The sequence below is a fragment of the Numenius arquata genome, chromosome 24 (assembly GCF_964106895.1).
Source record: "Numenius arquata chromosome 24, bNumArq3.hap1.1, whole genome shotgun sequence".
Taxonomy (NCBI): domain Eukaryota; kingdom Metazoa; phylum Chordata; class Aves; order Charadriiformes; family Scolopacidae; genus Numenius; species Numenius arquata.
Window position 1 is genome coordinate 471,714 of NC_133599.1, and position 26,829 is coordinate 498,542.

The 26,829-nt window shown below is 47.7% G+C and overlaps 1 protein-coding gene across 3 annotated transcripts in view; it reads right to left on the minus strand.

Annotated features, from left to right (window-relative positions):
• Window positions 1-26,829, minus strand: part of MAGI3 (membrane associated guanylate kinase, WW and PDZ domain containing 3) — a 64,260-nt gene that overhangs the window by 4,907 nt on the left and 32,524 nt on the right. For 2 of the 3 annotated variants that reach the window (XM_074163254.1, XM_074163253.1), the window contains exons 3-20: window positions 24,551-24,670; window positions 22,601-22,810; window positions 21,163-21,337; window positions 20,278-20,357; window positions 18,199-18,256; window positions 17,177-17,271; window positions 16,364-16,552; window positions 14,316-14,924; window positions 13,287-13,318; window positions 11,137-11,290; window positions 10,486-10,577; window positions 9,015-9,204; window positions 7,930-8,115; window positions 5,678-5,863; window positions 2,122-2,230; window positions 1,910-2,027; window positions 1,398-1,541; window positions 164-302 (exon numbers count right to left, since the gene is read on the minus strand). In XM_074163254.1, coding sequence (XP_074019355.1) covers window positions 164-302; window positions 1,398-1,541; window positions 1,910-2,027; window positions 2,122-2,230; window positions 5,678-5,863; window positions 7,930-8,115; window positions 9,015-9,204; window positions 10,486-10,577; window positions 11,137-11,290; window positions 13,287-13,318; window positions 14,316-14,924; window positions 16,364-16,552; window positions 17,177-17,271; window positions 18,199-18,256; window positions 20,278-20,357; window positions 21,163-21,337; window positions 22,601-22,810; window positions 24,551-24,670 — 2,886 coding nt within the window. Of the gene's footprint in view, window positions 1-163; window positions 303-1,397; window positions 1,542-1,903; window positions 2,028-2,121; window positions 2,231-5,677; window positions 5,864-7,929; window positions 8,116-9,011; window positions 9,205-10,485; window positions 10,578-11,136; window positions 11,291-13,286; window positions 13,319-14,315; window positions 14,925-16,363; window positions 16,553-17,176; window positions 17,272-18,198; window positions 18,257-20,277; window positions 20,358-21,162; window positions 21,338-22,600; window positions 22,811-24,550; window positions 24,671-26,829 lie in introns of all 3 variants that reach the window. The other variant, XM_074163252.1, reaches the window with a different exon arrangement.

Below are 26,829 nucleotides of genomic sequence, written 5' to 3' on the forward strand. Positions count from 1 at the left end.
TTGCCATGTGTTAATTTTACCAAAAAATATTCCTTATATTTTAAAATAAATAAGAACACCTGCAGCCTGTCAATGCAGGAACTGGGAACTACCTCAGTGAAGAAGCCCCAGAGTCTCCTCATCAGACCCCCCTCCCTGGCCCGGGTCCCTCGACACAACGTACCATGATCTGGTATCAAGCCGGTCCCTGGTCTCAGCAGCAGCAAAACTTTATTCCCTCCAGCCTGAATCAGCTCAATGGCTCGTGTGTGAGTGATTCCTTGGGTGGGTTCTCCATTAATTTCAACAATCTGGTCACCAACCTGACAAGAAAAGAGAAACCAGGTTAGTTTATCTCTGACACCGTAAACTCATTTTTAAATTAGAAAGAAAAAAAAAATGAGACAGATGCTTCTATCTCCCTCTCATGCTAAAACGCACTCAGCAACGGCAAGAGCAGCACCGCTCCGTGACGCTGCGGCGGCTCAGAGCCCTCCCCCAAGGTCTCCTGTTCGGCTGGCCCAGGAGAAGATTCTTACACTCATCTGGGGCTGGTTTACAGGGATGAGACAGACGCAGCCACGGCTCTGGTCACCGTGTGGAGGGGGTGTAGGGATGAACCCCGTAGCCCTGGGGCAGTGGCCGAGCCCTGTCACACCAGCGGGACAGTGACAGCAGCTCCTGGCGCCGGGCAGAGCTGGGCGCTCCCCTCCAGAACGGGCTTCAAGGGAGGAAAGGATTTTTTTATTCCAGGTAGGAGATCACTACGCAGTTATCAGTACTGAGGTCTCTGAGGCCAATTAGCAACTTACAGAGGCGTTGGGCAGGTAATTAGAGCTCATGTGACCTTTGCGGGCTGCTGGAAAGGGGCTGAAGTAGCCCCCCCCGAAAGGGTCCCGAAGCCCATCCGGCAGTGCGGGGAGCAGCCAGTGGATGTCACCAGCGCATAAAATTAGCCATTAAAGACACCTGCTAAATGCAGTGTCTCTGCCAAGGGCGGTCACTGGCTGGTTCCTCATCGCCAGGACAGGAGGCTCTGCACCACAGACGTGCCTCCTGCCGTGCTCTGCTGCCACGACTGCCTGAGAAATTCCTCTTCACCCTTCTAAAGCATCGCCAGAAAATGGCACCACTTTCCAGCTGAGGTGGAAATAAGGTGGAAACTGAACTGCGAATTGTGAATACCCCCAGGCTGGGGGGGCGCAGCCCCTCAGTGCCCGGGCTGCCGGGACACCCAGCACGGGGTTGGTGGCCCTGCTCCTCCATGGCCAGCGGCTCCAGCCAGGGCCACGCTCCCTCGGGACACCACCATGGCGCGGACGCGTCCCCTGCACAGCAAGGTGCGAGGGGAGAATTTGCTGATTAGGGAGATTAGGGAGAACTGATTAGGGAGTGCTGATTAGGGAGAACCAACTCACGTGCACTCTCCCGTCTTTGACGGCCGGCCCGTCCTCAGCCAGCCGGAGGATGAACAAGCCCATGTTGTATTCCTTCCCCCCACGCAGGCTGAACCCGAACCCTCGGGGGCCCCTTTCCAGCTCCACCAAGAAACAGCCAGGATTCTGCACAGAAAGTTGGAGAGAAAAAGATGAGCACTAATAGGTAGATTTGTACATATTTTTCTGGAAAAATGCTTCATGCATTTCTATATTTTGAGAAACACGCAATCCATGATTTAAAGGGAATTCACCACAACCCGTGTGTGAGCAGGTGCAGGGGTTTCATTCTGAGTCTAAACATACACAGCATTTTTCCTTCTAAGTTTCAGGTATGCATGGGATTTCTTTAAGAAACTTTGTCAAAGGGTCTGTAGTAGCCCCATTGCAAGCATTTTCTGTTTCTTTTACAATTATAATGAGTATTCAACTATACTAAGGAGATAATCCAATTTAAAACATTAGCAAACCCACTCTGGGGAGGTGACCTGTACCTGGGAGTGACGGCTGCCGACAGCCGCAGCCTCCGAGGGCGTCGGGTGCTTGAGCTCGGGCCAGGACATCCTGTAGCTGTTTGCCACTTCTTTTCCAGCCTCACCCTCTGCAGCTGCCCTGCGGGAGGCAAGAGGACAGGGCTGTCACCTCTGCGCTAACCGCCCCTCTGGGGAGGCGGCTCCCGCTGGCCCCCTGGCCAGTAGCCCCGTACCTGTCGGTGCCGGTGCCGGGGGCGCTGGGCTGTGCCGGGGCCAGCGGCCGGTGCTGCGGAGCCGGGCTCTGCCGCGCCGAGTTCGTTCCCGATGGAGGGCCTCGGTGTTCTGTAAAACAAACAAAACCCACAGTCAGAGAGAGCTCCCCAGAGAGAGCACTTGTCACGGGGCCACGGTGACCATCAAGCGGTGTCTACGGTCCCCGAGGGAGCTGTGGTCCCCCCCGGGCCGAGCCGCGCTCGCCACAGACAAAGAGGGATCTCCAAGGTCTAACGCCATACCCAGGAACCCAAGTGCAGTTCATTGGGTCCATGGAATAAATTCCTAGGAATTTTATTCTTACCCACACTGCTTTTCCTCAGAAAAACAACACAATTTTAACCGAACCAGAGATGAAGAGCAGGGTTTTAGATGGTCTCTGCAAGGTGGTAAAGACCAGAAGGGATCAGGGATAGTCAGATTCATGAGGTTGTTTTGGACAGTCAATATAATACAATTTTGTAAGAGCTGAAGAATAACGTCCATTTGAGAATGAGAACATCGCTTTTTAAAGGCAAGAGGAGAAGAAGGACCTGCAGGACAAGGATTCGGAGGTGAAGGCCCCAACGATGGAGGGAAACCGTCATCTCATTTAAGGCACAAATTGAGAGTTTGCTACTGGGCAGCCACAGGAAAGGTCACGGCCTGGTCCCACCACACTGGAGGGACTGGTTCACTGACAGCTTACCAGAGAGAACTTTAAACTGTTTTGCCTTCTCCCAAAGGCTAAGTAAAAATTAAACTATAATGACATTTTAATAAAATCCTTTAGAATAGCTTATTTTCCCTTCACACAAAACACAGCGATCATGCACTTTACGATGAATCCAGTGCATTTATGAAAAAAACATGTTTCAGGACACAAAATGTCTCTGTCACTTCACAGCAATGGCCATGGGCTGTGCAAACCCTGCCTCTTAGCTAGAACCTGAAATGGCAAGAGGTGGCCCAAGATGAACTTAGATGCTGAATTATACACTAATAAACTCCTTCTGCTTATAAGGGTTTTAAAAAACAATCCCAAGCACCCAAACCAGGGATGCTCCTGCCCTCTGTCAAGTGCACCCCACTGCTGCGCCTCTCAGTTAAGAACAAACCCCAGTAAGATCGACAAAGCGCTCGAGCGTTTTAAGGGCAGGAAAACACAATGCACGTTATAAGACAGAATTTCTGGGGTACAGAGACCTCTCCCGCCCTTCACAGGCCCGCTCGCTGCTACCCCCATGACATGCCCGGGAGAGGATTTTCTCTAGAGACAAAATGTCAACTTTTACTCCTGGTTTATACTCAGAGTTTTAATTTAGAAGCACAGGCAAGAAAAATGCCATCTGTTTGTACAAACTCCCCAGCCTCTCCCCAGCCCGTGCTCTTTTGTTCCCAGCTCACAGGCGACAGGAGCTGACAGGCTCCTGCTTTGTGAGAAATGTTAGAGGATGTGTTCTGGCGCCTGCAGTGGGACTCCTTTATCCGTACGGATCGCAGGTCAGGAGGGAGCGGAAGGGGCACGGGGTGTATTTTCAGTCTCAGGGGACGGCACTGGAGCTGGTGCGGGGGGAGCAGCCCCCGACGAGGGTCTGTGTCCTGTGACACTGAGCAGCTTCTGGAAAAGGGGCATTTCTCTCTTTGGTCGCATCCTGCATCTCCCAGTGCTAACCCCCGCCAAGCCCAGCTCCTCCTGCAGCCAGCGGGGAAATGCCGCAGCCCCCACTCACCCCCTGACCCCCGTCTGCCGCTGCTCAAGGTGCACAGGGACCTGCACCCCAATTCTCTGGCCACACCAAGGAGAACATTAAGGGCGACACATTTCCATTGCTGTGAAACAGGTTCTGCTGCTCTCCCTCACTGTCACGACATCCTCCACGTCTGACCCATGACATCCTCCACGTCTGACCCACCACATTCTCCACGTCTGACCCACGACATCCTCCACATCTGACCCACCACGTTCTCCACATCTGACCCATGACATCCTCCACGTCTGACCCACGCCAACTCCAGCCCCTCGAAGCCACATGTTTTTTCTGACCACTCAGTCTCATTTTATCACCCGCTACTGACCTCCTGCCCCCCCTCTCTTTGTTGTTTTACTTCTATGTTTTGGCTCCAAGTCTGTCATTAATGAAGTGAGAAAAGGTAAGTTCTTACACAGAGTTCAAGTAAGGTCATGCATAAATAAGGGACAAAAATGTTATATTCAGAAAGTTTCTTTGGAAAACAAAGCTGATCAAGAGCCCCAGAGAAGCAGATCTAATGCAACCAACTCAGACCTCAGCCCTGGGCAACTGCTTTGAGGTGTGTCCCTTCAAACTACAATGAATTAGATTTGGTAAAAATTAAAATCTCAATAGGAAAATAACAATTTATAGAAGTCTCTCTGTTTCAAGCACTAATAAAAAGGAAAATTAAGTCTTTGAAATTCTGTATTACAGGCTGAGATAGCATGTTAAATATTTGCAATGAATGTGAAATTAGAGAGTGATCTCTTGGCTTTATTCACAAGTATTTATTATTTAAAAGGTGAAGAAAGCCAACTTTCTGGCAAAATAATGATAGCGAGTTTAATTAAACCCACAAGCAGCAACCCAGAAAAGCACAGAGGTAAGCAGGGCTGGAAAACAGCTTTTCTCTTCAAATGATTGGATTTTCCATATTTATAGTGAACTGTTTGTGCAGGAACAATACCACGCTGAAGGCAGCGTTGCATGGGAGCTTCCATTAAAAACACGGTCCCTGAAGCTGGGACTCTGCAGTCACACACACCCCCTTTGCTGCTCGGGTGACACAGCTGCTGCATTGAGGAACGTGCCCGCAACTGGGGAGGCTCCGCAGGAGAACCCCAGCCTGGTGTCCATGGTGGGACGTGGCCACTGTTCAAAGGGCAGACTGGGCAGACAGAACTTTGCTGTATCCCGGGGATGTGGCACTTGGCAATTTGAGTACTGTAACATAGCAGGAAGGAAAAGGAGTGCCCAAATGGACAGGATCAGGAAAGGGGGTGTCCCTGTGTTCCTGCCGCCCTCCAGCTCCCTGGCTCTGCCGGGCAGAGCTGCTCCCGTGGGCTCCTGAGAGCACGTCCCTCCTCTGGGACGCAGCTCCTGGCAGCGAGAGATGGGCACTGTCTGGAGCAAGAGCATCGTCCTGTGTCGGCTGCAACTCCCCCAGGAGAGGCTGTTTCTCTTTGGTTGAAGAATGGAAGGTCTGGATAGGACAGGTTTCTGTGGGAGCAGCAGTTGCTCTCTCTCACGTGAGAAACCATGAGAATTTCTCTTAGCCTGCATCCTGTGGTTAATACTTGCATCTTACTTCTCAGTATAACCACCTTGGCAGCTGTCTCTCTCTGCCCCACCTGCCTTCAGCTCTTCCAGAGCAAACGGGTGAGCTTCACTCTCCCTTCTTGAATTCCCAAACATCTTAAAATACTCTACTTTAAGTGAATTAACTTCAGAAGTTACACAGGTCAGACCCCGGCAGTGTGGCAGGGCCCATCCAGCTGCCAGGGCCCCGCTCCCTCCTTACCTTCCTCAGCCACCACCGTCAGAGTCACCACGTTGCCCGCGTCCTTGATGAGCTGCACGATGCTGTCGTGTGAGAGCTCGACGATGGACTGACCGTTCACCGCCGAGATGCGGTCGCCCACTTTCAGCTTCCCGCACTGGTCGGCCGGGCTCCCCTCTATGACTCGCCCGATCTTGTGAGGAATCACTAGGGAACCGAGAACAGGTACAGCAACATGGTGAACATTCACGTCAGATAAGCACCGCCCAGGCCCAGAACTGCCCCAGTCACCTCAGAGACCGCTCCTGCTCTGAAGGGTGGCACTGCCAGTACGAGAAAAGCCTGTGAGAATGAAGAAATCTTTGCTCAGCAGGGAGAATGGACAGGTCAGCCCCTGCCACGGTGTCCGGGGACAGACCCCCTCTCACGGTTTGCTGACCCCGACATCAGCACTGCAGATGACAGCAGCCAGCGAGATGCCATCGCAATGCGGGGAGCCTGCCCAGAACTGGGGCAAGAGAGCAGCTGGGGGAGCCGCCAGCGTGGCCCTGGCAGAGCAGATCCCCATCCCATCCCAGCACATCAGTCTGCTTTGCTTCCCCACGCCTCTGAACCAGCCTCTCACTCCTCTGCACGCCTGAAAGCACAGCAAAATTGGCTCCTGTCCTCCCCAAATCTCATCAGGGCTCTTCTGTGAAGGAACCGCCTCACTGCTCCTTTGTAGCTCATTTCCAAACACCTCTCCAGACCGACCCCCACGTGTCACAAGTGTTTGTGCCGGTGCTTCACGTGAGCACCCGTTCATGTCTCCAGAGCCTGAGGTGGGTTTGATGGGTACCTGGTTTGAGGGATACCTGTTTTCTGTAGGTGCTGCTCTCCCAAACAGGCTTTTCTCCGAGGGATGGGAGAGGTGAGGAGCACTATGTGCCTGCCAGGACTATCCGCTGCCCTTTCAAAGCCATGACAGCAAATCCGAAACACTTTCACAGCATCATCAGCCACCCAAGATTAAAAAGCCATCAAGGATTGTTTTAATGAGCTAGCACACGCAGAAGTTACTGTGAAGGAACAGACATTGATGCCTTCTAGCATTTACCATGAGTTTAAATTTTAATTACACTTCCCTTAATAGACTGTTTTTTTAAGTATTATATAAACCTAAGAGCCAACTGTGCCGAGCAAAGCACTGCAGGGCTGCAGACTCAATTGCTGATTACTTGTTTTAAAGTATTGTGGCCTGAGAAAAACACAGCAGTTTCATGACAAACTGTGGCCCAGAAAAGTTCTGCACAGAACACATCCCCAGTCCAGGGAGGCACCAGTGTCTCCTTCTCCCTGTGTGTCAGAAACAGCCCAGACCACAGGGCTTATGTTTCCAGCACTGGAACTGGTTTCAGTTGTAGTATCAAATAAATAGGGATTTGCAGCACATTTTCAGACAAAAATGTTGTCTGTAGTACAGTTATATTATAATAGAACGCCAACATATTATAGAATAATTCTGCTTACCATATTTTTTCGTAATATCCGACTGACCAGATAGCACACCGCCACCCCCACAGTGACTGACGCGGGGGACAGTCACACGCGGGAGGGTGACAGCTCGTCCTGCCTCTGTCACCGGAACCCAACAGCGGCTCCGTGCCTGACCCTTCCCTGCACCATCCCACCGGCCCAGAGCTTCCACGGCGCTGGCCTTAACCTTCTTGAAAAGGTACCATCTGAGCCAAGGCTGCATCACACTCCAAAGATCCATTGTATGAATTCAGCACAATGTTATTTAGAAACAGTTTTTTTCCTGTGCTCCTGCTGTTTTTTTATTGTGCAGTAAAATGAAGTGGAAAAACAAAAGAAACTTTCTGAGGCTCAATAAAACACAAACACACTTTCAAGCCATCAATGTGTGTCTGGAACCAGCTGAGGAACTTTCAGGAGGGTGAGTTACACTAGGGAACTAAAGGAACTGAATAAGGACTTTGGGAGTTATCTGTACCTTAATGTCAGTGACTGGAGTTCGTTTGTGGGTGAACACACTGAGCTGGCTCCTATTCCGAGGGCTCACACAGGTAACCCTGCTTTCTCAGATCCCCCAAATTTGAAATTCTCCCTGATTAGGTAATATAAAGCCAAGGTTAAAACTACACTTCCATTAAAATGCCTACAAATTAATGCAGTGTGAGAATCTACATCACCACAGCCTGGCCTCTGTCCTGCAGACTGCCCTGTGACAGGCGCACACTCCTCTCCACGGGCCGGCAGAACACGCCACTTACCACCCGGAGGAGGTTTGTTCTTTGAGGTGAGGATGACGAAGCCGAAGCCTTCGTTCTCCTTCCGCTGCAGACGGACATCATAGACCTCCGGGGGCTGCTGGTTTGCAAACTCCACCCGATTCAGTCGGGGAGAGCCGTTCTGCGTCAGGACAGGCTGCAACTCCTCCTCCTCCGCTTGCTTTTCCCCTTGCGGGTAACAGAAAACAACAAGTAAGGAAAAACCAATACTGCTGTTTTCACAAGCAACTACAGCAAAACTGTACATCTCAGTGCCAGCGTGAGGAAACACTGCCGGGGAAAGTAAGGGGTGAGTTTATTAACAATGCAATTTGGATCAAACAGAAATCAGAGGCAGGACGAGGCACTTGAAGCCCAGAGCCTCTCCAGGTGCTCAGAGCTCTGCAGGGAGACCCTGCTACACCCCGGCCTGCACTGCCCTGGCAGTGGGGACACGCTGCCAGAGCGACCTGCAGCCTTTTGATAGTAGAAGAATATTGTGGCTTTTCTGCATGCTGCAAGTGCAAGATCTCTGGCAGAGGTGCAGCTACAAACTACAGCTATTGCTATCTTAAGTGAGGAACAACTGTTTACTCGGAACAACGTAAATGTTTTTAAGAGGCAGTTTAAAGACAGAAGCCAGACTTTCTTTTAGGAAACCTACAAAATTGTGGCCCTGAAGCAGTCTGTCTATCAGAAAGCATCTTAAAGGAATCGAGAATTGATCTTAAAAATAACTTTTTCCTTTTACTCGCATATACTCAGAATTAATGGTTGAATAAAGCAATGGAAAAGCAATACTGATCACTAATGGGAACGGGGGACCATCACCAGTTCTCCTGAGCTCCACCCCAGCTCTGCCATTCACACCATCAGCATCATCACCTCAGGGACAATCATCTCCTGTGCGCTGCCTATCTGGGCAGCGCTGTAAAACTGCAGAATCACAAGATGCTGCCCCGAATCATCTCTGGTTTGAATCCACTTATTCATAGACACTACACATAGATGCCAAAAGACTTGAGAATACAGCATGTTGTACAGAAAAGAGACTGCCCTCTCTGGACAGACTGACGGACACGTACCACCGAAGAAGATCTTCCTGCGCACGGTGAGCAGCACCTGCCCATTCCGCGCAGCGCTGGTCATTAAGTCCAAAACTTGTTTGTGCGACTTCCCTTTCACAGGGACCCCGTCGATACACATCAGCTCATCTGCAGCTCGGAGCCGCCCATCCTTTTCTGCTGCTCCCAGCGGGATGATGGCCCCGATATAGATCTGTCGGCAGGAGATGAAGACGTTTGGGAATATATCGTTAGAGACTATCTGACTGTCCAGCTCCAGCAGAAACAGCCAGCAAACGTGCTCTGCACAGGCTGACTCAGTGGATACGATCTAGGGGCTCAAAGCATTCAGTAAATACACTGTTAAGGGGGATTTTAATCCTTATTTCCATGAATTCTGGAATTATCACCCTCTCTTGAGGAGATCTGTCAGTTTGCTAAAAAGACCAACTTTTGACATAAGCATACACTGTGCACTTACATAGGTATGATTTCCCAGACATTACTGAAAAGCCTCTGTCATTCATTCTACTTATTCTATTTTTTTTTTTTTAACCAAGACTAGGCCAGAGTAATTGGGGAAGAAGTAAAAGCTTTCAAAAGAACTCAAATTCACTTCTGAAAAGCTGCTCAGACAGCTCCACGCTTGAAGGTTTTTCAGTGCACAGCTTTTGGTGATTAGATAATGAATTCAAGCAGCTGCACTCCCCTTTTATCAGTTTTGTCTACCCCCACCTCATAAAGTGCTACTAAATATAACGAGATAAGAACAGCCCATGCTATTTCATATGCCACAATCACAGCCAGGTCAAATGAAAGATTAAGAGTAATTATGGCCAGTAGCTGTCGGAGGTGAGCAGTGGGGGGCTCACCCGCACGCAGCATCCATGACGGGAGCTCAACACCGACCCACGGCTGTTATGGAAACCAAACACCACAAATGCTACACAGTGCCACAGAAGTCACATTCTTTGGGTTTGCTCTTCCTTTTCTATAAATGCATGTTAGGAAAAAAACCACCCAACAGACTAGGACTGGATCACAGCTGGGAACGGACAATCCTGTATTCCATAACTGTAATCGGAAAGCCATCGATAAGTGTCTATTCCAAAAGCTTTTCCTCTCGACAGCCTGACCCCCAACACATTGTACAGGCCCCAGCCCTTCTTCCCAGAGAACAATTTTTGCCTGTTTGGAAACAGCGGGGCGTCCCTAAAGCCTGCAGTTGGAGGCAGAGCCTCCCGGGGGGCTCCGCACCAGCGTCCACCCCTCTGCCTCCAGCTCCCCCATTCCCTGGCCATTACTCCCAAGCAGAGGCTCATCTAAGTCCAACCAGTTACTGAATTATCAATTCTGCCATCACTGAACTGCTCAGAACGAGGGGAGGTTCTCAGAGAGGGAGAAAGAGGGGAGAAAGAGAGGCTGACAGAGCAGGAGTCACCCAGCAGCAATACTGAAAGGTGACATGTAGGAAACCGTGAATCGCTTCACTTACAGGCTGATCCGGTCCATCCCCTCCAAGCACCCGGAAACCAAAGCCTGACTCTTGTTTTCGCAGGAAAACATCCAAATCTCTTGTGTTTGGAGCTGAGACAAAGCAACATTTCAAAACATGTAAGGAGTTATCCTTGATTATTGAAAGATTATGCTTTGGTGGTACATTCTGACTCTTTTTATGGAGAGAACACAATAAACAGAAATAGAGTAAATAATTCAGTCACATTTTCAGAGGCATTCTCTTTCCAAAATGGAAAAAGAAATTTTCAAGAGAAGGTTGGAAAAGGACAGGATGGATTGACAAATGCCAAAGGAGAGATCCCAGCTGCGGATAAAACCAGTCTGTGGTACAGCTCAGAGCTGCCTCCTACAGACTCTGAAATGGTCGGGTCTACTTCCCAGGTCATCCTTCAGCCCATTTCTGTGATTAACTGCTTTATTGTAAATATGGCTGAAACATATTGTATCTTTTTTTAAAAAAGGTGTTCCACAGTTTCTTGTTTCTGTATGAACTACACGTTTCTTGAACTGTTTTATTGACAGGAGGTTAAAAAACTCAATACCAAAGTCACAGTGTTTTACCACACATATGGCAAAGAAAAAATTCCTTCTTAACCGAGCATTTCCAAGCTGGAGTTGGTGTACTCACGTTTGTCCTCATATATAGACTTAGACTTCAGGTAGACTTCCGAAGGGTCCAGCTTAGGAGAGCCTGACCGAACGGCCGTGGGAGGGAAGGGCATGGGCTGAGGGATGGGGTCCCCGACAGCTTCCAGACTCCCCGAGCTGTCCTGCTTGTCCTTCTGCAACACACCCCACAACACCGCGTTAGCCCAAACGTAATGGCACCCGTGTATGTGGGTGTGCAAAGACAACAAACATCACACAGGGGTGAAATGCGGAGCAAAACAAGGGAACAGGGGAATACTGCACAACTCAACGCAGCTTTTCCCACGCACGTGTCTGACCGCACTACTGACGTCTGCTCCTCGGGCCGGGTTTCTACGGCCACCGGGCTGAGAAGGGGTTTGAAATGACCGATGCCCGGAGATGAGCAAAGCCACCAGCTCCTGCTGGCTCTGGGCCGCAGGATGACACAGGGTGGACGGGACCGGCTGCCCCGGCCGGAGCTCCGAGCTCTGGACCACGGGCAGAAGGGGCTCGGTGGGGACGGCCAAACACCAGCACCCGCGTGTGCCCAAGGCCAGGCTGCTGCCGCATTACGAATACCGAGCAGGCGGAATGCACTCGGGTAGTGCAGGCATTAGTAATTCAGTACGTGCATTTTTTTTTTATGACCTGATAGCTGCAACACTCCTATTAGTAATTCATGAAGAAAGGAGACCAAGCATCCTTGTGGTCTCCCAGCCTAATTGCCAGTCGATGATGTACTGAAGTAACTCCAAATGCTTATTCTGGGCTGAAACCCAGGAAACTGGAACATGGTCGTCTGCATGTGTCTGTGCGTGTTAAACAGAAGCACAAGCAGAACAGCCTTAGCTATGCCCTTTTACAACGAGTGGAGAGAACTCCCCCGAGGGGTTTAGCACTTTGACACTTCTTGTATGTTTACAAACACACGAACTTGCCCTTTTTAACTGAGTTATTTTGCCACGCTGCTTAATGCCACTGAACATCGAGTGCTCCATGGGAAGCTGGTACTGCCCGTGCCGGGATGCCAGCCCCGAGCCTGAAGGATTTTCAGTGAGGTGAGACGGGAGCCTGACAAGCCCCGTGCCCCCAAACCACAGGGATTTACCCCAGATCGTTGGGGTGGGCAGCTCTACGGCTGCAAGGAAGGGAACCTGCAAAGCTTATGGGGTGCAGCCTGTCTCATGCTCACATTGTCCCTTGCTGGGACACAGCTTCAATACTCAACAGCTGGACAAAGAGAGGAAAAGCAGCTACATGTACCTCTTGGACATGGGCTCTTCCTAAAATGAAATAATTTCTTCTGTACAAGAAACATTTTAAAGGAACAGCTCTGTTCACTGACCAGCCTCATTCGTACAAGAAGCACTCAGGACAGAAAGATGCATTACTATCAGCATTAACAAATCAGAAGGGATTTTATTAAGCCCAAGGATTCTTTACTGAGCTAATATATATTAAAGATACCGCAACAGATCAAGCTGCCAAGAATAATGAGTATCAAACTAGAAATGCACAGCTATGTAGAGACTTCCTGAAAATATGGATTCAAAGATAAGCAAGCACTTCAAAAATGGGAGAACTAGCCAGCCCATTAACTCTATGCAAGGATTGAACAGTATCGAAGTACCATAAACCTCCTTTAGAAATCCCATTTCACTTTAATACAGGTAATTAGCAATGAAAAAGCCATAAATACTGTATTTTGTTTCCCTTTTAGTGGGCACTCTGACAGCCGTTACTTAAGACAATGAATTCGTGCCAGCCAAGTAGATGTGGTTTTGCTGAACCATCCTGCAGATTACCACAGGGACTGACATCCTGAGGAGACGAGATTACAAAAGCAGGTCAAAGAGTGCACACAGACAGGAATTTCAAATACAGTGCAAAAAAGGGAAATAATGATAGAACTTACATGGCAATGTCATATTTAAAATCATAACCACACTACACCGTCATCACACAAGATCTTTGCTGTGTTCTTGATTTCCCAGCAGTAAGAGATATCCATCACCTCCATTAAACAACTCAAAAAACTCAAAGGATTCTCTTGTGTTAAGTAGACCCTATTTATGAGTCTGTTTTGCAACCAAAACCCCCTGAATATGCTCCATCAGAAACAAATTTAAATACATTGCTAATACTCACCCCTTTGGCAGTTTTGGTAGGTGAGGGTGGACCTGAAGAAAATACAATGTAGAAAGCGATTTCAATACTAGGTCACCAAAAGTTTACACAGCATTAATGCAATATAATCAGCTCCTCCCGGGTTGAAAATAATAACTGCTTATTCACTCCTCTTTTAAGCGGCAAAGTGAGTGTTCAGTTGACCAAAAACATCATTTCAGAGAAGTCTCGAATCAGAACTGCGAGCTCTGTAACAACGAAAACCATCTATTTCTCTTTTTGCTCGATGCTGGTCAATCGAATCACATAGCAGTTCCTTGGTGCAGAGACCTCCTGAATTTGTGTTGAGGAATTTCACTTGCTGCCAAAGAAATCTAGTTATTTCCTCAGCTGATTGAGGAATAGCAGCATTTATACAGCAACAGACCTGAAGATTTTTGCCAGTGACTGACTGATGTGGCGCTCCCAGGCTGCAAGAAAAGCCTAAAGGGACGCTCAGCAGCCACGTGTTGCTTCCTAATTCCCCCAGCTCCTGGCAAACGTACACTACCCACTAGTCAGCTTTTGGGGAGAAGACACGTTCTTGTCTGTGACTGACAGTCAATGAAGAGGTATAACTATGCAAATGCAAAAATGAGCACTATCTTGGTATTTCCAGCGATCAGCTCCACCTCATCGCTGGTGCTCCCTCCTGTCTCCTGTGACCACCGGCCCATTACAGCTACAGTTACTGGAACACACTTGGAGCGCCTCAGAAAACTCTATCCATCATGTGCTTTGTGTTATGCTACAGACCACATTTCTGCTTTAACGGTCCCCAGACACTTGGAAGAGATAGCGCATAAACATATCACAATAAAATTTCTGAAAAAAACCCTTAGCAACATGCTCTCACCCCAAATCCTCAGGGGTATAAATTAAACTTGGAACATAACAGCTCAGAGACGTAATGAGCTGCTACTTGGCCGTCAAGACAGGACACGATTTAGGTATTGTACTAAAAAGGACTTTTAAAAAGCATATAACCATATATGACAACTGTAAATTTACCTCCTCTTAAGATGAGCAGCGGCACCTCTGCTCCTACCGGGAACTGCTTCAGCACCTCCACCACCTGCAGATGTGTCAAGCTCTGCACGTTCTGATGGCAAATCTCCTTGATTACGTCCCCTTTCTGAAGGCCCTGGCACCACTGGCTGTCCAAAATCATCTTCACCTTCTGTCCTGTAGGACTGTCCGCAATGGCAAACCCAAAGCCTTTAGGACCTTTGATGAGAGGAATGGTGACCAGCTCCGGCTGGGAGCCTCCTGAGGAGGCAAGAGAGATCCTCTGCTCAGTTGTGTCCATGGAAGGGCCATTGAGACGACCGTTGACCAACATAGGGCCCATCTTCCCATTCTGGTCCAACACAACCGTTCCTGCTATTAAATCCTGGCTGGTCACACACACATCCCCCTTGGCCACAGGCGGTCCGTTAATGATCGGTGTAGCTGTCACGATGTCCACCACAGGGTCTTCATTGTCATCAGGGAGAGGGTAACCACGACACAAAGTCATGTTCACGTACTGATTGACAGGAACGAGCTGAAACATCTGGACAACATCTGCATGGGTATGGCCCAGGACACAACTCCCATTTATGTCTACAATGACATCCCCTGTCACAAACGAAAGTTCAACAGCATCAAAACCAGAAACAAAAGCACCCAGACCCACCCAGAGTCGTTGGAGGCTCTGAGCAAAGCCCAAGGAGGGAATTGCTCTGCAGTCTCCAAAACTAGTAACGAGCAGTGGCTGGGCCATCACCTCTTGGCGATCTGTTGCCAGAAAGCATAAAGGATTTCCTCTTTGCATTTATTCTATTTCATCTCAGAACACAGCATACTAAAGATATAAAGTTTAATCTGCAGCAGATTTAAAAAATGATATTGTCCGGGCAGAGGAGATGAAGCAGCACACGCACACCCCTGCAAGCAGATGTCTTCCCCTTTAATTCGTATTGTACAGCTTCTAAACTCCACCCAGAATAAATCGGATTTTTTTGGGGGGGTCCTATGTTTATTTTAGGACTGGCTGAACTTAAACTCGGATTGTGCCCACACACGTTCTGTGTCTCACACTGTGCCCACACAGGGCTAACCTCCTATTTTCAAACTGAAGCAGATGAAGGCTCCGGATCCTGAAACCTCTTTCCATAATTTGCACCATTTTGATCCGGAAACTTTGCATGTGCAATACAATATTCCCAGCAAACGGTCTATTCTCCTAAATGCCTGTGAATGAGTGAAACAGAACTCTCTTATGGCACGACCTGCAGCAGGAACAGACCCCCATCCCCTCACTGGAACACTCCCACCCCACCGCCGCGCTGCGGGGTCCTCCTCAATCTCACCAAGGGGAACAGGAACCGCGCACAAACCAGCTCACACAACGGGTCAGCAACGGACGGGAAATCCCTTCATTTCATCTCATTAGTAAATAGTACTAAATCATCTAAAGCATGAACCCTTCTTCTCTGAAGAGAAAGGGCATTTATGTGATACCTAAAGAAGCATTTTGGTTTTTACAGTATGTAAACCGTACATTACAGTAAGCTTACAGGTAACTTAATTAAACGTGTAACAACAAAGCGTGCCATTCTTCACGGGCTGCAGGTGCTCTGGCCCCTCGTCCCCTCCCTTCCCAGTGCCCACAGCTTTGCCTGCTCCTTCCTGCTGCAGGCTTCTTGCAGTTTCAGAATTTAGTGTTATGTGTCTTGGCAGCAACAAGGCACAACACAGACCAGGATTCAAATGCACTATTTTTACTTTCCGTATAGAGAGGGAACAAAAAGCCATTCTATAAACAACCATGAATCCAAAAGTTCTGGCTGAAGCAGAACTACTGAAATCTTCAGAAATGTCCTCAAAGTGGATCTGTATCTAGAATGCTGCTTCTGAGCCACGGCTCTGCACAGATCTCTGACAGACTGGAAACGATTTCATTGAGCGAGGGGTCATTTTCAGAGTGGATGGAGTCACCCAACCTCCTGCGCCTCAGGAGCTGCACTCTCTAAAAGCAGCACAGGAACCGGGAGTTTAGAGAAATAACACTTTACCTGGTGCAATTCTCCCATCTTGTGCAGCGGGGCCGTCTTTTAACACGTTCTTCACCTGCAGGAACTCATCAGGTCTGTCCCCTCCAATGATGGTGAAGCCAAAGCCCATGGTACTTTTTTTCAGTGCCGTCCGTATGAGCGCTCCCGTGAGCTGGGCTGGGTCTCTCGTGAAGACAGTCTTCTCTGCTCCTTTGGAGTTACGGAATAAAGAGCCATGAAGGCAGGAAACCAGGGTTAGTTTCGGTAATGTCTTTGTTTGTTTGGGTTTAGGGTGTAATACAGATTAATGATTTGTTTGGTTAGCACTGGCTGACCTCAGCACTGTTACGGAGGAAAGCAAACAGGACACTGTAATGCTCCTTTCACAACTGAGGTAAGTGAACGGGAAAGTGAGTGTTTCCAAGACCGTAGAACAGACTACAACAGCACTGGAACGAAAGCTCCCACCTGTAGTTCCCAATTTTACACTCCACCCCCTATACCAAGCTTAAAGTAGATCAAAATCATAAAAATTCGAGGTGTGGTTTAACCTGCATCTCCTGCCTGGCTCTTCTAACCCTCCGTATATTCAAAAGCTGCTCATGACAACCAGCTTTGGAACAATCAGAATTATTTTAAAGCAGTCTTATGGTCTCAATGCAATTTTAACATTTAAAAAATCATTCAAAAAACCCTGCAGATTTGGGAGGGCAATACCACAATGGCCAGCACAAAGACAAGGCTCATGCCTTGATTAGTTCCAGCATCGGTTACTTACGATGCACAGTGGCAGATAAAGATACCGGTGACAAAGAACGTATCGTCCAGCGGTACCTGATTTTGAAGAGCCAATGTCAGTCTGTCCCAGCTGTTTTTTCCTTTTGGCTTCCAACACCGGGTTTTCAAACTGAGTTTTCTGGTTAATGTGACTGCAGACATACAAAAGCTTGATCAGGATTTCAGCAGAAAGCTGAAATTTCAACCACAAAAGATACCTCTGCAAATACTATTTTTTATTATCTCAGATTTAGTGCTCTGGAGGAATGACAATAAACGATCATAATCAACACTGAAAGCTTTTTTATTCTTTCAACAACGCAATTTACTTTAAGAGCCAATACAATTTCACTTCCTGTAATTATCAGGTAATTTTCAGAAGGTTGTAATAAATTAGAACTGAGAAAATCTGCTTTTTCTCTTTCGTTATGTGTTGCTTCCATCTATCTACAATGTTTACAAACTCAGACACCACCATTTTAGGAGCAGACGCCAGAGCAGTACAGCAGAGTGGGAAAAACCAGTAAGTTTGAGCAGAATTTAAATGCCTGGGTTGGCTTCGCAAAGTCAAGCCCCATGAGCTTGTTCTCTGAAGCTAACACTTTCAACTCTACTAATTTCCTTCTCCATGGCTAAAGGGAGACTTCATTTACTCTGACCTGAAGGAGATTCAGAAGGGCTCTGGCAGCAATTTAGTAGTTATTTACTCAGCTCTTCAAAGACAGCGATGAGATACAAGTTACTCTTGCTCTTTTGCAGTTATCAGGCACTACTCTTAAATCAAGCGACCCCACCTTCGGTAGAGCTAACAAAAATGACATCAGCTCATTCCCATTAATGAATGGCTTTGGCTGCCACTCGCACTCCCACCCCGGCGGGAACCGGCTCATGAGTCACCGATGTCACAGCTCGGACCTCCCCGGTGGAGAGCGTGTCCGTGCGCTCACTGCCTCGGGGGCTGCTGCTGCGGGATGTGGTTAATGCTCCCGCTGCACCACAGCCCAGACACACCAGACATCCAGCGCTTCAGTACCTTCCGCTCAAGGTACAACTACATCCAATTAACAATTAGCACTTACTCAACATAGTATGTTCCGTATTGAGGGTCTTCTATTTTTTCCCACCCATAAGGAAGTTCTGCAATCAAAAAGAACAGAGTTCTCCATTACAGTGGAAAACTATCTACAAATATCAGAGTTTTTATGGAGGAATGAGAGGACAGATTACAGACTCATGAAAAATACGAGGAAAATACAAGTCCTTTATTCTTCCCCCCATCTGTTTGGGGGAGGTCCCACATACGAAGGGTACCAGCCTGTTCCTGGGACTCTGGAGCCCTGTAACTCTCACTCTTTGTTCCACTGATGAGGAGACTTGTATTCAACAAAATCACACCACTTTAAACATATAATAAACTTAAAGACAAGATACAAACTAAGCTATAAACCTATACAGGGGAAGAAAAAGACATTATCTAATCTAACTATAAATTATTAATGTGATTTGATAGTTGTTGACTTTATAAACTATACAATATGAATATGGTCACGGTGCTTCTGCCCCCAATACACCACAAAGTAGAGCTATAAATGCCCCTCAGGATCTCAGCCCAAGCTTGTAAACCCAGGCATCTCCACTCCCCTTGAACCTTCTGTTTCAGAGCCCCTGGCAGAAGCAATGCCGCCTCTATTTATCCTCCCAGTAACATCAAGACATTTCACTGCATTCTGACACCACTTCACTCAGAACTGTCACAGCCCTCCGTGCTGAGCAGGATGAGCCCCTCCACGGGAGGCTATTTCGCCCCCATGTCTACAATCCAGTGAGATACCCTAAACCCAGGCAGTGCCTGTGTTGGGGTGGGCACATCCAAGGCAGCTGGACGGCTCCTGCACCACTGCACGCTGCTGACGTGGCTTGGACATCCCTAAAGCCAGGGGAGAAATAAAAAAATTACCTGTTTGATACAGGTACTGACAGTTACATGGGAAAAGCTCCTTTTTATGGCAAATTCCAAGTCTGGTAAGACGGTGCCCAGCAGCAGATCATTACTGACTGAAGGTGATGAGTAGGTAACACAGAGGTCCAATTACTCTAGCTTTACTGCTCGAGTTATCTTGACCATGGAAATGTTAAGTACCAGCATAATGGATACAGCCAGGTAGTTCGACATTTGCAGGATAATATTGCCATGTCATCTTGTTTGAGGCTGCCCCAAGTTTGGTGCTAACAGGAATTCTCCCAGCGTATGACAGCATGTTCCCAATTATTAATACCAGCATCACTCCACAGGGTTTGACAAAAGACCCAGTGGGTCTATTCATTTAAATGTTGTTCATTTGGATATCCTGCATCTCTCTGTTTAAAGTGCTCTTTTTATCCCGTGGTGAGCTGCACATATGTTTAATAAGCAGCCGTACGCGCCCATGGCTCCAGCTGGCGTCATTATGAATACGCGATTGTCAGGCTGTGCAGTTTAGGAGACGACAGGCTATTCTGAGTCTGCCTCAGCTTTTGTAACATGTCAGGCATTTGCTGAAGATAGAGCTATTTTGTGCTTTTCTGGCTGACTAAACTGCGTGACTGTGTAGGAAATGGTCGCAGGAATTGTCCACAGGCCAATCATCAACCTGACCCATAAGCCCCGAAGCAACAGCGTGAAGAGCTGAAGGGAGTCAGATCAGTCCCTCTACTTATGCATTCATATATTATATCATGTCCCATGCAAAAGGTATCATTAGCACTAGGTATCGTGCTGTATCTTCTTCATTAGTCCTATATTCTAGCACCTATGGACCTTCTCCTCCTGCCACATTCCACCCACACAACAATTTCCAGTGAGATCGTCACTAACACATGCAGCTTTCTCCCTGGAATGATGGTTACTGGAACAAAACACCTCATTCTTGTCTCAGGAATGCAGATAAACCCACCATTCAGCCAGATTCTACTGCTCCAGGGAAAACACACTGTGGACTTCCCCAGTCTTAGCTGAAGTCCTACTGCCACCAAGACGGGGACACTCAGGACTGCTCCCCCTGCTCCCGTCCCCTGCACCTGGAAGCAGCTCCCACCACAGCAGTGACAGATCATGTCCGGCTCTGACAGACTCCGACATTTATCAGCCGCAGGTGACACATGAATTCTAAACATCTCACCTCCATCTTCACAGTCCTCGGGAGCTTTGGCTTTCTTACAGAGCCGCGGATCAAGCCATGTGGTTGTCTTGGTGTTGTGACTGTGGAGCAGAACACACCATTAGGTAAGAGAACCCCCTCAGACTGAAGAAACTTTGCTTTACTCTGACTTTTAGATGTTTACTACCATGTGCAAACTGTAGCCTTAAGATAATGTGACCTTTAATTGTGCCTCAGTCACACCATAAAATGCTAAAAGAAGGCAACAATGATGCTCAGAGGTAGGAGCACATTGAACACTCTCCAGGACAGATGTGAAATATTAGAGGTAAAAACACCCTCCCCCAAGAGCTCAGGTGGGAATATCAGCTGTTTCTACCTGAAAGGAAACAACATTTTTAGCCTCTTCTTCTGCTTAAATCTCAGTAAGGTGTTTGTTTCCTTTAGAAATTAATAAATGAGGCTGTTCCCCATGTGCACATACGAGCTGCGTTCCTATCCTGGGTTTAATCTGTGCTGTCTGTGTTTTCAAGCAGCATTCCCAGCCAAGGAAGAAAGAGTAAACAAGCTCTCGGATTTCAGAGAAATTTGACATAGTGAAGGTTTACGAGATGTTACACCTCACCTAATACCCACCCAGCCTTGTATTTTGTGAGATACAGAACTCGTATTACAAACAGAGTTTGCACGTGGAACCATAAGGCTTTCCTGCGCGATGGCAATCGTACCAAGTATGCAGCATAGGTGACTAGCAGTGAGGAACAGAACAGCAGAAATACATGAAATTTCATACAGAAACAGAAGCAGTAAGAGCAGGAGAGAGAAGTAAGAGCAACTTCCCAGGCACAGCCCACCAGCACTTCCCCCCCGAGGGGCAGAGCAGCCCCTCCATGTGGGTCCACTCACTCGATGAAGTAGATCATGCCCGTGTCGGTGTAGGCCATCTCCCAGTTCTTGGGCAGCGGCTCCAGGGTTTCATCCCTCGACAAGTAATTTCTGAAGTCCATGGAGCTGCTTGTCTGGTTGTAGCTGGGAACAGGTTTCATCCAGTCAGGAGAATCTGAATGTTTTTCTTTGTTTTCTGCAGTTGTTCGGGGAAAGTGTTACTATTTGTCAGCTGTTTATGTTGTTTCTCACCAAGAACCACCCTCTTAATCTGGCTACGAGTGGATGTCAAACACGTCCCTGTATGTGATGTGCATTTTTCCACTACTTTTTTCAGCTGTGAACTTTGAAAAGCTGACATAAAAACACTGAACTCTGCTTTTCCCTTGCCAAACAGAATTAACCTTGTATTATGTGTCTGAGCCTACGCTGAAAAATCAGCGCTGGCAGAAATCCAAGTTGACTACACTTTGGTGCTGTTCCCACACAGAGAGCAGTGTTTGTAATGCCATCAACCCCCCCCCCCCAGATCCTACTAATATTCCTCAAAGCACCAGAATGAAACGTAGAGAAGACCCAAACTGCCAATAACCCTCCCGCAAGCCACAAGAGGAAAAAGATCCCCAAAATCTCTGCAGAAAACTTTAAACGCAAGTGTCCACCCTCCAGCCCTGAGGTCACTCTCGGTGCCCTCCCTCACACCACCGTGTCCGAGACCTTGCCCCCACCACCTGCCTGGCCACCGGGACGTGCCCTGGAGCTTGCAAGATTAGGGGGGGTCTGCTCAATAATTCTGCCTTAGACACTCACAGGCAGAATCATCCGCAAATGCAACGTGATGGCTTCCCCCCGCCACCAGTGCCCCCCCCTCCATGAGGAACGGTGACAGCCCAAGGACAAGGACACCCTGCCCAGCTCCGACACGCCACCAGCCCAGGCTCACCGTGCTCAGCTGTACTTCCCTCCACACACTCCCCTTCGGGCAGTTTCAGGCTGTGCGACAGTTCCCTTAACCAAAATCACCTGAAAACTGTACAGTATGAGCTAGGGCTGTCCCTTAAACCAGTCGTTTCGCTCCAGTCTCCTGCACACAAATCAGCAATCTCCCCAAAATGAAACACTAACATTTACAGGGCAGGAATACACTCTGCAAAGGATGCCGTTATTTGGAGAGTGCACAGATTTTTCCTTCCTTCTCATGCAACTGGCCGATACCCAGCACTGCGTGTTCTCCACTGAGCACTGCTCTCTGTGATGCAATTGCACATCTGGGTGGGAGAACAGCTGTTTCTTTTTAAAAGATAATTTCAAAATCCTGTAAAAACACCAGTCTGAATAGAAAACTGCCTTCAAACTTTACCAAAACTAAGGAAGCGGTTCAAGCAAGCACGAGTGTTATCTGTACAGTTCTTATCCATCCCTACAATACTGCAGGGAATTTCTCCCCTTGTCAACCAACCTATCCCTCCGCTGCCATTAACTGCGTCCTTCTCCTCTTCTTCCTCCTCCTCAGGGAGAGAACTGTCCATCCTTTGCATTTTGCTGACAGATGTGGTTCTTTTCCTCTGTGTTTCAGTATCAAAATCATTGTCAAAAAGAACTTGATCCACTGGATCAGGCTGGAAGGGGCTGGGCTCTGCTGGAGGCTTCGGAGTGCCGTAAAAATTACCTGGTGAGGAAGGAGAAATGAAGATCACGGAACGGTGACACTGCACTGAGGGTTTCATTGCCCTTGTGCACCTATTTAAGGTATTTTCAGTGAAAGACCTGAACTGTAACTTCTCTTCTTAAAGAAGAGTCAGCACTGTCAAAAACCAATCAACAGTCAAAACTTATTTATCCCCACACTGTCTTTCTGCCAGAGATGCTATTGTACATCACAACACGTTTAGTTCAAAATTTCTATCCTGCCCCAGGTTTTCAAAGAAAAAGACAGATTTGTTACTTTGCCTGAAATTCACTAACGTGCCATAAAGAGACTTGGGCAACAGTCTGAGAGAAGTAAAACACTGAAAATCAATTGTCGTTACTCTATACACTGCTTAACTGATGAACACAGTAATATGCAGCAACAGAAACACACTGAAGTCAAAAAGCAAATTCATTTTGTGCAGAAACATAAAGTATCTATTTACATAAAAACAGTTACAAGTGATTTTAAAACTACAGTCCTACAGTTTTCTACTGACAGTAAACCTTCATCTAAAAATTATTTGTAGAAAAATGAACATATTTTTACTTCAATATTTTAATCTAAAAAATAAAGACCAGGAATCATCTGTTGTTTGCTGGAAAAGAATTTCAGCAATTGACCTCCCTCCTGACTGCTCATATGATTTTTATTAGGGAATTGAGCACGCAGCAAGAGAGCTTCCCAGAACTCCTGCCGGGGTCACTTCTGGTGGCTGGATGTGGTTTTGAGCATGTTAAAAAAAAAAGAAAAAGAAACCCTTCTGAAAATACGAGCGAGGGCACGGCTGAGAGCGGTGACAGCCAGCCAGAGGGAGCTGAGGAGAAACAGAACAAAAGCGCGAGTTCTGTCTCAATTTGTTTGGGCCATTTCCACAGACAGGACGATGTCACCAGAGAGCACGAGACGTGGAAAACGGGGGTACAGAGCCCTTCACAGAGTTCTCTACTTTGGATGTCTTCTAACCAAATATATGTTAAACATAGGTGAAAATCAGGCACGTTTATAATCTGGTAAGTTCTCTTGAGCATCAGTGAAAGCTGCACGTGCTCAGCTTTTCTGAAAATTTGGCTGTAATCTAGTTGACCTATATCATTGAAAAACCCTTTAAACCAAAGCAGAGCAGAAGCCCATCACACGGTGGCAGCTCATTACTCCTCTGGACAACCAGTTCCTGAGGGTTCGCTACCTTCGTTGTGGTGCTTTTCCCCATCACATTTAACAAAACCAACATTGCTGCAGATTTGGACAATCTGGTCCAGTGCTGTTCAATTTTTCATTGCAAAATACTTTTTTTTTCCCTGCTGTACAAGAACTTCCCTTGCCTTCTGTCCTTTCAATGTGCACCTCTGAGAAGAACAGGGCTCTGTTCTCAAAGGTTTAAACAAAACGGACTATGAATTCCATTAAAACAGAATTCTGCCAAGCACAGAGGAACGTTTTCAGAGTGCTTCCTCAAAAACACAACAGGGACAATGATCAGATCACATGAGGACTGGTTGAAAGAAGTTGTGATTTACTAGAGAGCTTCAGAACCAGAGCACTGCTCCTCTGCATAATACTCCAAAGACAGATTTAATATTGCTGCTCTGTGAGTTAATGACCATCAATGGGCAGGAAACGGGGCACCTCCTGGGTACAAGGGGCTACACTTGGACCAAGATACTGGACTTGAGCTGTGGGTCCTTACTCCCGCTCCGTTAAACGTCACCAACGTACCATCGTACGTTCCACTCTCCAGCAGGGCTCCGCTTTCTTCCAGTGCTTTGAACTGCTCCACCGGAATGAAATTATAGTCTACCCCAGGGACCTCCCCATCCCTGGGAGCCCTGGTAGTGCCTGCAAAGACAGAGAAAACACTCTTGTAAGATACTGAAGCGCTGCCTGTTTGCTGGTGTGCCTGCTGCACAGTTCAGGAAAAACAATACATTTTTGAATCTTTACACAATGCTGATGTCACCCCAGAAAGACAAGGGTTAGAACACTGCTGAGCAAGTGAACAATAATGGATAAAAACTAGGCCAATAGCTTACGTAGGAATGGCAGCTCTGAAACTGAGGAAGGAGCAGGAAAAAAAAGCTGGGCGAGGTGGTAATTAGAGAGAATTCATTCTTATGCTCAGTGAACCGAAAACCTGTTCTGAGGCAGCAGATGCTGCCGGAGCCGGGCAATGGTGTCCGGGACTGGGGGAGCTGTGTAAGAGCTGGGGCACTTTAACTCAGCTGAAAGGGGGCTTCATCTCCCCACTTCTCCCACCGCCCGCTAATTTGTAATGAGGTCTGCGGGACTCAACACACTGGATTTTTGGGCCACCAAATCCGTAACTGGGTACAAAAGCTACTTTTTAACCTTACAATTCAGAGTATTCATCTATACTCTAAACCCCAGCTATAGGTACAGTTGCAAAGTAATCAGTAAATGGCTGTGTTAATGCAGTTCTCCAGTGTTACGTCTATAAATACGGGCCTCCCATAGTTATAATAGCTTAATTAAAGTTCTCCTAGAAAGGACTCCACTGATTCATTACTGCCTATAACCTAACAGCTTTTTAAAGGCATACATCATTTTTGTCAGGCAGCAGCATGAACAAGAGCTGCTCGTAAACAAACTGCCTTTCACTATTATTATCTTTTAAGAAAGTCACAAACCCTTGGGTGCACTCAATATAACGATGCTAAATTGAGAATGGAATTCCTGCAGGTACAAAAGCATTAGTTGACCAACTTTTAAGTTTTTAGTGCAATGAGTATTTAAATGCAATTGGTGGTGAGCCTTTTTAATCAGTGAACCTTTGAGACAAGGTAAAGGACGATCCTGTGGTAATTAAGAAATGCAGGGGCACAGAGGGGTGAGAGGCAGGGACAGGGCGTCTGGTTGCTGTCACTGTCCTGTGCCATGCATGGCGCTTTCAAGTAGAATCATAGAATCATAGAATCATCTAGGTTGGAAGAGACCCTTGGGATCATCGAGTCCAACCATCTACCCCACTCTACAAAGTTCTCCCCTACACCATATCCCCCAACACCACATCTAAACGGTTCTTAAACACATCCAGGGATGGTGACTCAACCACCTCCCTGGGCAGCCTGTTCCAATGCCCGACCACTCGTTCTGTGAAACATTCTTTCCTAATGTCCAGTCTAAACCTACCCTGTTGGAGCATGAAGCTGTTCCCTCTCGTTCTGTCATTAACTACCTGTGCCAAGAGACCAGCACCAACCTCTCTACAGTGTCCTTTCAAGTAGTTGTAGAGAGTGATGAGTCTCCCCTCAGCCTCCTCTTCCTCATACTAAACAGTCCCAGCTCCTTCAACCGCTCTTCATAGGATTTGTTTTCCAGGCCCTTCACCAGCTTCGTTGCCCTCCTCTGCACCCGCTCCAGCACCTCGATATCTCTCTTGTATTGAGGTGCCCAAAACCAGACACAATACTCGAGGTGTGGCCTCACCAGTGCTGAGTACAGGGGCACAATCACCTCCCTACTGCTGCTGGTCACGCTATTTCTAACACAAGCCAGGATGCCGTTGGCTTTCATGGCCACCTGGGCACACTGCTGGCTCATATTCAGCCGCCTGTCAATTAGAACCCCCAGGCCTCTTTCTTCCAGGCAGCTCCAGCCACATTTCCCCAAGCCTGTAGCGCTGCTCGGGGTTATTGTGGCCCAAGCGCAGAACCTGGCACTTGCCCTTGTTGAAACTCATACCATTGATGTTGGCCCAATGATCCAATCTATCTAAGTCTCTCCGTAGAGCTTCCCTATCCTCCTGGGAATCAACACTCCTGCTTAACTTGGTGTCGTCTGCGAACTTGCTGATGATACACCCTATGTCCTTGTCGAGATCATCAATAAAGACGTTAAACAGAAATGGTCCTAACACTGAGCCCTGAGGCACACCACTCTTGACCGGCCGCCAGCTGGATTTAACTCCATTGAGCACCACTCTTTGGGACCTTCCAAAGGAGCCTTTGCAGGCTCCGCCGGGGGAGCGGGACCCTCTG